The following is a 12173-nucleotide window of genomic DNA, read 5'->3' on the forward strand; positions in this document are numbered from 1 at the left end:
TTTTACTGTGAGCACTATCTTGGTTATGTTTTGCAAAGCCTAATAATGAGGCTGCAGGACATGTGAACGGATGTATTGCAAAGGCAACATAGGCAACTATAGTGCAAGATATTGTTTCCATAATTGTTTCCCTTGGCACACTATGTCCTGAACATATTGCCTTGACACCATTTTATATGGTGATGCAATCCTTATTGATTAGTTTTGCCAGAAATATGAAAGGGCAAGGTAGGGCTAATGTAAGATTCTGGTTTGAAAACGTGTTGCCTGTGTTCACTATAACTCTGAAAAGAGGCAGAGGTAAAAGAATAGATTTTGGCAAAGCTAGTATAAACAATGAGAACTAATCCATCCAAATTGTTTAAAATTAGAACCATCATCGCTGATGTTATACAAAGTACACATATTTATTTTAAGCCAAATGACAGTGAAATGATAATGCTTCAAGGTCTCTGATATAAATTAGAAAGTAAAATAGACTGACATTAGTCCTTAAACATTTCAAATTATCATACATCTATACTCCTTTTTGTGGCCTCGGGTAGTATATCTTCCTTAAGCTTTTCAGAGCAATCATATCGGATTAAAAACTGCAAATAGATTTAAGACTCCCCCCACTTTGAAATTATGTTTACAAAAGAGATATAAGCATAAAATAAGTATTAGAACAAGATTAAAACATGCTCTTACATTTTAAGGAAGTAACAACTACACACATATTTGATAACAGTTCTTGAAGTAATCTTATTTGCTAACAATACTTGAGACAAGATTCTCATTTCAGTATGATACAAGATTTTGAGATATGCTTGTCTTGCAGTGCATTTACTATGTATGATTTTACTAAGAAGTAAAACCCACTGAGCTCCTTTTTATTTATTTCTTGGTAAATAAACACAGAATTGTAGCCATATTCTTGCAATTATGCTATAACATCACACTACCAACAGATTCCTTGGTATCTACGTGGAAGTAATTTAGATCTATTTGCAAGAGTGGGGTTCAAGCGCTAGCTGAATTCAGTAACTGTTACTCTCAGATAAAGTGCATATAGGATTGCAGCACTTTTAGCAGCATTTCCATTGTTTAATTAAAAGGTGCAGTAATCTGCAAAGCTGCATTTGGAAAACAAAGATGATTTAAATATCAGCACTGGAGCATATTCTTTCCAATTTACAACACCCGCACACTTCCTTAGCTGAGCAAAAGTTTTGCTTCCCCATCGACATGTCTAAAATTAGCCTGAAGTGAAGGTCAATACCCTGAGCAGAAATACCCTTGCCACAATACATGCTGGGAATATTGGGTGCAGCAAGCTTTCTTTCTTTCTTTCTTTCTTTCTTTTTGCAGATTACATACAACCTGGATTTGCTTTCAAAAATTAAACATGATATAGGGAAAGCATAAATATACACTTCACTTTCAGTACACAATTATAGATGTAGGCAAATCTAAACGTGCAAAAAACGCATTCCAGTCTTCCACATGAAGACTAGTGAGTATACTGTTACAAGGGTCAGGGGTTGGTGGACGGTAGCAAGCTTCCATCAGCAACTAGTCTTGGACACTGTGGGTTAACACTGGAAGAGTATACGAGGGATGGTCTGCAAAGTCTCAAACATCTAGCAAAGCCAACATGTATTTGATTGAAGCCTATCATTTTAGAGACACTGTACATTCAGAATAGGTGTAGCTTGTGGGACAGTGTTGCACAGCACCAAAGTCCTCTGCACTGTGCTGAAGGATGGACTGGGTCAAATGCACGTGGCTTCTTTTCCTTGGCTTTTTGTATGTTGAACACATATGTTGCTAAATATGCAAGGCAAAGATTTAAAAGATATTTGGATTGTCACTGTATTAGGAATTACTTTGCTTTTATTTGGCATGGAATTGGTCTGTATTGATTATACCACCTTGTTCCTTGTTCTTTCTATTGTGTTGCCACTAGAACTGCATCTGTTTTCCACAGAAACGCTGCATTATCATCATTGGGTTCCTATAAAAGGCAGGTACCCATTCCCCTCCTTCCAATGTTTTGTATATTTGTGATCCATCTATTTATATAAGGTTCTTCAGACTTCTTCTTCTTCTTCTTCTTCTTCTTCTTCTTTTTGGCTATTGCTTTTTATAACATTATTCATCCTGCTGGTTAAAGCTGTAAAGTTTGATTCAAAGTATTCCTATCCTCACAAAAATTTTTTGCAGCAGGATGTATTGAAGAGAACAAATTTTCATGCATTCAGATCAAGAGAATTTTAAGAATGGCAACCAGGTGCCCTAATGGGGCAGTGGTTAAATGCCTGTAATGCAGCCACTCACTCGCAAGGTTGTGAGTTCAATACCAGCCAGGGGCTCAGGGTCCATGCAGCCATGCATCCTTCCATAGATTGCTAAAATGAGTACCGAGTTTGTTGGGGGCAATTAGCTTACACATTGTAAACTGCTTAGGCCAGGCGTAGCTCAGGGTCCGCATGCACCCCACCAAAGGATTTTGAGCAGCCCACAAGGATGTGGAATGGCAATGCTCCTCCACTCCTTGGAGAGAGGGCCATGAGGAGGAGGAGAAGAAAGGGCAAATGCTTGCCGTGCAAGGCTCCTCTGCTGCTCCTTTTGAAGAGATGGCCATGCAGAGGTGGAGGAGGACAGGCAAACACTCGCCCTGCAAGGTTCCTCCACTGCTTGGCTTTCTTCCAAGAAGAAAGATGGGTGAAGGAGGAGGAGGAAGAGGGGCCAAAGCTTACCCCTTGAGGCACCTCCATCACGCAGCCTTCTCCCAAGGAGAAGTCTGGGTGGAGGAGGAGGACAGGCAAGGCTCCTCTGCCACTTTGCTTTCTCCTGAGGAGAGAGCCAGGCAGAGGAAGAGATGGACTGAATTAATATTAATTAGTTCTAATGAACATTAATTAATATTAATGAAGAAATATTTAATTAAAACATTTTCAGTCTGACGAAATGTAGCCTATTTTAATTTTGGCCCCTACCTACTGCCAAGTTGTGCAGGTCTGACTTAGAAAATGCTTATGTGCACTGATAAGCGGTATAGAAATGTACTTGCTACTGCTATTGCTTCCTAGGTTTCCAAGGATTACCCCTATGATGACTTCAACAGAATGTAGCATGAAATCTAGAGGAAGGTCTTTGGGGTATCTGGAGAAGACAAGGAAGGATTTGTGGTTCCTAATTGTGTAATAAGAATGAAATTATTTACGACTCCATTCTTTATCACTGGTGCCGGGGGACCGTGGGAAAATAGGGGGACGAGAAGCCAGACGCCCTCCCATATTTCCTGCGGATGCCGGAGGACCGTGGGAAAATAGCGGGAGGAGGAGCCGGACCCCCTCCCTTATTTCCCGCAGGTGCCAAGGGACCGTGGGAAAATAGTGGGAGGAGATGCCAGACCCCCTCCCTTCTTTTCCGTGGGTGCTGGAGGACCGTGGGAAAATAGTGGGAGGAGGAGCGGGACCCCCTCCCTTCTTTCCTGCGGGTGCTGGGGGATCGTGGGAAAATAGGGAGAGGAGGAGCCGGAATGCCTCCCTTATTTATCGCGGGTGCCAGGGGAACGTAAAAAATAAGGGGAGGAGGAGCCAGACCCCCTCAGTTCGTTCCCGTGGATGCCAGGGGACCGTAGGAAAATAGGGGGAGGAGGACCTAGATCCCCTCCCTTCTTTCCTGCAGGTGCAGGGGGACCGTGGGAAAATAGGGGGAGAAGGAGCCGGTCACCCTCCTTTACATCCCGCGGGTGCCAAGTAATTGTGGGAAAATAGCAGGAAGAGAAACCGGACCCCCTCCTTTCCCACGACTGCCAGGGGACCGTGGGAAAATAGTGTGAGGAGGAGCAGGACCCCCTCCCTTCTTTCCTGCGAGTGCCGAGGTACTGTGGGAAAATAGGCGGAGGGGGAGCGCGACCCCCTCCCTTTTTTCCCTCGGCTAACAAGGGACCGTGGGAAAAGAGAGGGAGGGGAACCGGACCCCCTCCCTTCTTTCCCGCGGGTGCCGGGGGACCATGGGAAAATAGCGAGAGGGGGAGCTGGACCCCCTCCCTTCTTTCCCACCGGTGCCGGGGAACCATGGGAAAATAGCGGGACCAGGAGCCGGACCCCCTCCCTTCTTTCTTGCGGGTGCCGGGGGATCGTGGGAAAATAGGGAGAAGAGGAGCCAGAACACCTCCCTTCTTTATGGTGGGTGCCGGGGAAACGTGCAAAAATAGCGGGAGGAGGAGCCAGACCCCCTCCCTCTTTCCCGGGGGTGCCAGGGGACCATGGGAAAATAGCAGGAGGAGGAGCAGGACCCCCTCCCTTCTTTCCTGCGAGTGCCAGGGGACCATGGGAAAATATGGGGAGTGGGAGCGGGACCCCTCCCATCGTTCCCATGGGTAATGAGGGACCGTGGGAAAATAGCGGGAGGGGGAGCCGGACCCCCTCCCTTCTTTCGCACGGGTGCCGGGGGACCGTGGGAAAATAGCGGGAGGAGCAGCCGGATCCCCTCCCATCTTTCTCGTGGGTGCAGGGGGACCGTGGGAATATAGCAGGAGGAGGAGCCATACCCCCTCCCTTCTTTCCCGCAGGTGCCAAGGGACCATGGGAAAATAGCGGGAGGAGGAGACGGACCACCTCCCTTCTTTCTCACAGGTGCCAGGGCACCGTGCAAAAATAGCGGGAGGAGGAGCTGGACCAATTCCCTTCTTTCTCATGAGGCCGGAGGACCGTGGGAAAATAGAGGGAGGAGGAGCCTGACCCCTTCCCTTCTTTCCCGCAGGTGCCGGGGGACCAGGGGAAAATAGCGGGAGGACGAGCAGGACCCCCTCGCTTCTTTCCCGCGGGTGCCGGGGGCCGTGGGAAAATAGTGGGAGGAGAAGCCGGACCCCCTCCCATCTTTCCCGCGGGTGCCGGGTGACCGTGGTAATATAGCGGGAAGCGGAGCCATATCCCCTCCCTTCTTTCCCACAGGTGCCAAGGGACTGTGGGAAAATAACGGAAGAAGGAGCCAGACCAATTCCCTTCTTTCTCGTGGGTGCCGGAGGACCGTGGGAAAATAGGGGGAGGAGGAGCCGGACCCCCTAACTTCTTTCCCACAGGTTCCGGGGGACGGTGGGAAAATAGCGGGAGGAGGAGCCGGACCCCCTCCCTTCTTTCCCACGGGTGCCGGGAGACCGTGGGAAAATAGCGGGAGGAGAAGCTGGATCCCCTCCCATCTTTCTCGTGGGTGCCAGGGGACTGTGGGAATATAGCAGGAGGAGCCATACCCCCTCCCTTCTTTCCCGCAGGTGCCAAGGGACTGTGGGAAAATAACGGGAGGAGGAGCCGGACCAATTCCCTTCTTTCTCGCAGGTGCCAGAGGACCATGGGAAAATAGGGGGAGGAGAAGCCGGACCCCCTAACTTCTTTCCCACAGGTTCCAGGGGACTGTGGGAAAATAGAGGGAGGATGAGCCAGACCCCCTCCCTTCTTTACCGTGGATGGAGGGAGACCATGGGAAAATAGCAGGAGGCGGAGTGAGACCCCCTACCCCTTTCCCACAGGTGCCAGGGGACTGTGGGAAAATAGAGGGAGGAGGAGCCGGTCACCCTCCCTTATTTCCCGCGAGTGCCAAGGGACCGTGGGAAAATAGCGGGAAGAGAAGCCGGACCACCTCCCTTCTTTCCCGCAGGTGCCGGGGGACTGTGGGAAAATAGTGGGAGGAGGAGCAGGGCCCCCTCCCTTCTTTCTTGCAAGTGCCGGGGACGGTGCGAAAATAGGGGGAAAAGGAGAGGGACCCCCTCCCTTCTTTCCCGCGGGTAACGAAGGATCATGTGAAAATAGCAGGAGGGGGAGCTGGACCCCCTCCCTTCTTTGCCGAGGGTGCCGGGGGACCGTGGGAAAATAGTGGAAGGAGGAGCCAGATCCCCTCCCTTCTTTCCTGCGGGTGCCGGGGGACCGTGGGAAAATAGCAGGAGGGGGAGCCGGACCCCCTCCCTTCTTTCCCGCGGGTGCCTGGGGACTGTGGGAAAATAGCGGGAGGAGAAGCCGGATCCCCTCCCTTCTTTCCCGCGGCTGACGGGGGACCGTGGGAAAATAGCGGGAGGAGGAGCCGGACCCCCTCCCTTCTTTCCCGTAGGTGCCGGGGGACCGTGGGAAAATAGCAGGAGAAGAAGCGGGACCCACTCCCTCTTTTCCGCAGGTGCTGGGGGACCATGGGAAAATAGGGGGAGAAGGAGCTGGTCGCCCTCCTTTACTTCCTGCGGGTGCCAAGTAACTGTGGGAAAATAGCATGAAGAAAAGCCGGACCCCCTCCCTTCTTTCCCCCGACTGCCGGGGGACCGTGGGAAAATAGTGGGCGGAGGAGCAGGACCCCCTCCCTTCTTTCCCACGGGTACCGAGGGACCATGGGAAAATAGCGGGAGGAGAAGCCGGACCCCCACCCTTCTTTCCAGCAAGTGCCAGAGGACCGTGGGAAAATAGCAGGAGCAGAAGCAGGAACAATTCCCTTCTTTCCCGCTGGTGCCGGGGGCCCATGGGAAAATAGCGGGAGGAGGAGCCGGACGCTCTCCGTTATTTTCCGTGGGTGCCAAGGGATTGTGAGAAAATAGGGGGAGGAGGAGGGGGAACCCCTCCCTTCTTTCCCACGAGTGCCGGGGGACCGTGGTAAAATAGAGGGAGGGGGAGCGTGACCCGCTCTCTTCTTTTGTGTGGGTACCGAGGGACCATGGGAAAATAGGGGGAGGAAGAGCCATACCCCCTCCCTTCTTTCTCACGTGTGCCGGGAGATTGTGGGAAAATAGTGGGAGAAGGAACTGGACCCCCTCCCTTCTTTCCTGTGGGTGCCCGGGGACCGTGGGAAAATAGTATGAGGAGGAATCGGACCCCCTCCCTTCTGTCCTGCGGGTGCTGGAGGACCATAACAAACTAACAGGTGGAGGAGCTGGACCCCCTCGCTTCTTTCCCACGGGTGACGGGAGACCGTGGTAAAATAACGGAAGTAGGAGCCGGACCCCCTCCCTTCTTTCCCACGATTGCCTGAGGACCATGGGAAAATAGGGGGAAGAGTAGCTGGACCCCCTCCCTTCATTCCCGTAGGTGCCGGGGGACCGTGGGAAAAAAGCGGGAGGAGGGGCCGGACCCCTTCCCTTCTTTTCCGCGGTTGCTGGGGGACCGGGGGAATATAGCGGGAGGGGCCAGACCCCCTTCTTTCTCGCGGGTGTCGGGGGATTGAGGGAAAATAGGGGGAGGAGGAGCCATACCCCCTCCCTTCTTTCTCACGGGTGCCAGGAGATTTTCGGAAAATAGGGGGAGGAGGAGCTGGACCCCGTCCCTTTTTTCCCGCGGGTGCTGGGGAACCATGGGAAAATAACAGGAGGAGGAGTGGACCCCCTCCCTTCTTTCCTGTGAGTGCTGGGAGACCTTGGGAAAATAGCGGGAGGAGGAGCCGGACCCCCTCTCTTCTTTCCCACGGGTGTCAGGGGACCATGGGAAAATAGCACGAGGAGTATCCAGACCCCCTCCCTTCTGTCCTGCGCATACCGGAAAACCATAGGAAAATAGCGGGTGGAGGAGCCGGACACCCGCCCTTCTTTCCCATGGGTGCCAGGGGTCCATGGGAACATAGCCCAAGGAGGAGCCGGACCCCCTCCCTTCTGTCCCACGGGTACCGGAGGACCGTGGGGAAATAGCAGGCGGAGGAGCCGGACCCCCTCCCTTCTTTCCCACAGGTGCCAGGGGACCATCGGAAAATAAAGGGAGGAGGTGTTGGGTCCCCTCCCTTCTTTCCTGCGGGTGCTAGGGGACTGTGGGAAAATAAGGGGAGGAGCAGCCGGAATGCCTCCCATCTTTCCTGAGGGTGCTGGGGGACCGTGGGAAAATATGGGGAGGAGGAACCGGACCCCCTCCCTTCTTTCCCATGCGTACCAAGGGACCATGGGAAAATAGCGGGAGGAGAAGCTGGACCCCCTCTCTTCTTTCCCACGGGTGTCAGGGGACCGTGAGAAAACAGCGGGAGGAGGAATGGGACCAACTCTTCTTTCCCGTGAGTGCTGGTGGACCATGGGAAAATAGGGGGAGGGGGAGCGCGACCCCCTCCCTTCTTTTCCATGGGTACCGAGGGACCATGTGAAAAGTGGGAGGGGGAGCCGGAATTCCTCCCTTCTTTCCCGCAGGTACCGAAGGATCATGGGAAAATAGAGGGAGGGGGAGCCAGACCCCCTACCTTCTTTCCCGCGTGTGCTGGGGGACAGTGGGATAATAGCGGGAGGAGGAGTCAGACCCCCTCCCTTCTTTTCTGTGGTTGCCTGGGGACCGTGGGAAAATAGCGGGCGGAGGAGCTGAACCCCCTTCTGTCCCGCAGGTGCCGGGGGACCATGGGAAAATAGCAGAAGTAGGAGTCGGACCCCCTCCCTTCTTTCTCACGGGTGCCAAAGGACCGCGGGAAAATAGGGGGAGGAGGAGCCAGACCCGCTCCCTTCTTTCCCGCGGGTGCCAGGGGACTGTGGGAAAATAGGGTGAGGAGGTGCCGGACCCCGTCCCTTCTTTCCTGTGTGTGCTGGTTGACCATGGGAAAATAGCTGGCAGAGGAGCCTGCCCCCTTCTTTCCCACGGGTGCCGGGGGCCCATGGGAAAATAGGGGGAGGAGGTGCTGTAACGCCTCCCTTCTTTCCCGCGGGTGCCAGGGGACCGTGGGAAAATAAGGGGAGGAGGAGCCGGACCCCCTCCCTTCTTTCCCGTGGGTGCCAGGGGACTGTCGGAAAATAGCGGGAGGAGGAGCCGGACCCCTCCCTTCTTTCCTGTGGGTGCTGGGGGACCTTGGGAAAATAGCGGGAGGAGCAGCCGGACCCCGTCCCTTCTTTCCCGCAGGTGCTGGGGGACATGGGAAAATAGCGGGAGGACGAGCCAGAACCCCTCCCTTCTTTCACACGGGTCCCGGGGGACCGTGGGAAAATAGCGGGGAGAAGAGCCGGACCCCGTCCCTTCTTTCCCGCGGCTGAACATAGAGTGGTACTGGAGGACCTAGGGGTTCCCAGAGAGAACACTCCACTCAACCAGGCATGGATTTGTAGCTGCTGCTGCTTTATTTAATTCTCTGACGAAATGTCTGGCAGAGGCTGACCATAGAGTTACCCTAGTAGACCTAGGAGTTCCTAGAGAGAATGCTCCACTCCCCTAGGCATGCATTTGTAGTTCCTGCCTCTTTATTTAATTCTCTGATCAAATGTCTGGTGGAGTTTCCCTGAAGGACCTATGGGTTCCTAGAGAGACCACTCCACTCCACTAGGCATGCATTTGTCGCTCCTGCCGCTTTATGTAATTCTCTGATCAAATGCCTGGCGGAGGCTGACCATAGAGTTTCCTTGGAGGACCTAGGGGTTCCTAGAGAGAACACTCCACTCCACTAGGCATGCATTTGTAACTCCTGCCGCTTTATGTAATTCTCTGATCAAATGTCTGGCAGACATTTGATCACAATGCACTTTTCTTACATGCAATCACAATGCACTTTTCTTACATCAACTGCATCAAAATGAATGTATTTTCCCTGCTATCAGAAGTGAGTGTGTAACCCATGTAGTTATACCATATGCAATTATTAAACTTTATTTTTGTCCATAAGAAACAGCCATATATATTAAGGTTAGATAGCATGACTTCTACAGTAGGGGTTTTTTTTTCACGTTAAGAAACAATGAACTTTGTGGGCAAGCAGCTTTCAACATAACTTATGTAGTCTGCTGTACATTCAGAAGTGTTTCTGTACATTCAGCAGGTATTATCCCAGATAAAATCCGGAGGCATGTCAACAGTGTTTGTCTTTTACATAGTTCTTTGAATGGTAATGTGTAAATGTGAACTGGGTCTTATAGGGCACTGGAAACACTTAGGATATAAAACCATGCCTTCTGTCATTTTGCAGAAGTGGGACAAGGGTGATCAGGAGCTTTAGCAATAGAAATAAAAATGGATGTATTGAATTCTCCTTGTGCTACCACTTTCTACAGTAATCCATCTCCAAATGGCAAACTGGTCCATAGAAAAATGAGCAGCTCTGAATCAAACACAGTAGTAGACTCTCTAGTAATGTCCAGGTTTAGAAACATGCAAAGTTGATCTGGGTCTACTCCAGGTCTACTCCACAAGGGGCAAAAGCATTGCTTTACAAGAAGTGCATGTTATCAGCCACAGTGTTTTTATTGAGTGCTTTAATAATACAAGTGTACATCAACTGATCCACAGTCAAAAGTGGCAGGTCCCTAAGAAATTTACAAGAACTTTTCTTTTAAGTAAATCAAAATACATATCATCTGGTTCAACCCAGCAGCCTTGTGTTTGGGAAGCAGAAGGCTAGTGTTAAAAGACAGTCTTAGTAATGCACAGTGATTCTTGATTTTATGCTTTTTTGTACAAAATCTGTTCCCAATAACATGCACCCACCATTAGAGACTTCCGTACAAAAAAATAACCCTAAACACTACATTTAAGTAGAAACAAGATATAGTTCTGAATTTGCTTGTTTTTTTCCAAAGACACACAAAAGAAAAAAAATACATTAATACAAAGCTTTGTGACAAAGCTCTATACTATTACAGATTCAACATTCCTTGCATTGTAACCCAAAACTCCCAATCTATATTTTAAAGATACAGTTTTCAAGTTGAACAGAGAAATAAAATAAAATAAAAGAATAAAAATAAAAATAAAAGGGTGAAAGCAGGGAGGGGAGTCAACTTTGTCACAAAATGCTTCAAAATGTAAAAAATAAAAATAAAAAGGGGAGGGCTATTGATGCACTTAGTGAATGTGCTTGCACAGGTCCAGCATGTTCTATAGCAGATTCCTATGTAGCATATCTCTTGGTCCACTGTCTGGCCATTCTGTCATGCTCTGCTCTGTTTGTCATATACTGAGTAGCAATACTTCCAACCAGGGGGTCAGCTGCAAAAAATAAGAATAAAGCAGTCAACAAATTATTAAGCTCAAGGCAAATTGGTTACTCAGACCATAAACAGGAACAGTATTTTCTAGCTTATATGATGTCATCTGATATATCAGAATTAAAGCAGAACTCCGACACACTGATTCTAAACCTGTGCAGTTGCACATCTGCCTGAATCACTGGACAGGTATTTTTTCAAATTGTGCTGGTATATTTCATCCTTAAAAACCATCCATTATGCCTATGATATTAATTAATTCACAAATCACCTCATTCAGCTATATGCAGAGCAGGCAAGGCTAGTTGTGTGACCTATGGAGGACCTTACAACAAATGTTGCAGCAGACGGTACTTCTGTCCAGAAGTCTAGCCACACTCCCACCGTAGGTTTCTCTTCAGTTTCCTTCAGCATTTGATCTATACTGGTAATGGTCAGTCCTTTTTGGGTGAGTGGCTGAATGGGACACACTATGCTCAATCGCAGCTATGTTATCTCTTTTAATGTCTATCAGCAACTCCTTCTTCTTTCCTGAAGCCCCGTTTAAAATAGTTTCTCAGTGTGAACCACAGAAAGAATTATTTCCACCCCTATACTTTTTAGATCTACCTGTCTCTTTCTTTCTGTTTTCTCTCCAGCCATTATCAAATTCTTCCTCACAAGCAGCATTCCAGTCCTGTTCAAGGATCTATAATAGGATTAAAAATAAACACCTGGGGAGGGAATGAGTGAATGTACTAGCCCCAACCCCTCTAGAGTCCTTGCATACAAGTTATAATCTCATCCACTCATCCATATCAAGGTTCTCTGCAATGTGGAACCCTGAAAACCCAATGTTTATTTTAACCTATTCTAAATGTCTGGATAGGGTTTACATATCATCTGTATCTCATGGGGCTCATGGACATATCTGCAAACCTTAGGGCTACTCGGTGTCCACTAATACTTCCCTCCTGAGAATGGTTGGCTCTGTTTGGACTACAGCTTTATGAATATCACAAATTTGAATTGGAAATAGAAAAAATGAAGATAAACCAAAGATCATCCACTAATATAATAAATAAGGAAACAAATATGAGAGCTAGCGCGGTGTAGTGGTTTGAGTGTTGGACTATGACTCTGGATACCAGGATTCAATTCCCCGCTCGGCCATGAAACTCACTGGGTGACCTTGAGCATGTCACATGCTCTCAGCCTCAGGGAAAAGCAATGGCAAACCTCCTCTAAACAAATCTTACCAAGAAAACCCCATGATAGCTACACCTTAGGGTTGCCATTA

General features: G+C 49.6%; 1 protein-coding gene across 1 annotated transcript in view; it reads right to left on the reverse strand.

The window, feature by feature from the left end:
• Positions 1-10132: 10132 nt before the first annotated feature.
• The window catches only part of LOC149309735 (ubiquitin-conjugating enzyme E2 E2), a 160831-nt gene continuing 158790 nt past the window's right edge, over positions 10133-12173 (reverse strand). The window contains exon 6 of the mRNA XM_089532941.1: positions 10133-10895. Within this exon, the coding sequence (XP_089389067.1) occupies positions 10798-10895 (98 nt within the window). The 3' untranslated portion in view covers positions 10133-10797. The remainder of the gene's footprint in view (positions 10896-12173) is intronic.

This window comes from Sceloporus occidentalis, unplaced genomic scaffold (genome assembly GCF_023333645.1).
Source record: "Sceloporus occidentalis isolate IW3139 unplaced genomic scaffold, rSceOcc1.0.p SCAF_7, whole genome shotgun sequence".
NCBI lineage: Eukaryota > Metazoa > Chordata > Lepidosauria > Squamata > Phrynosomatidae > Sceloporus > Sceloporus occidentalis.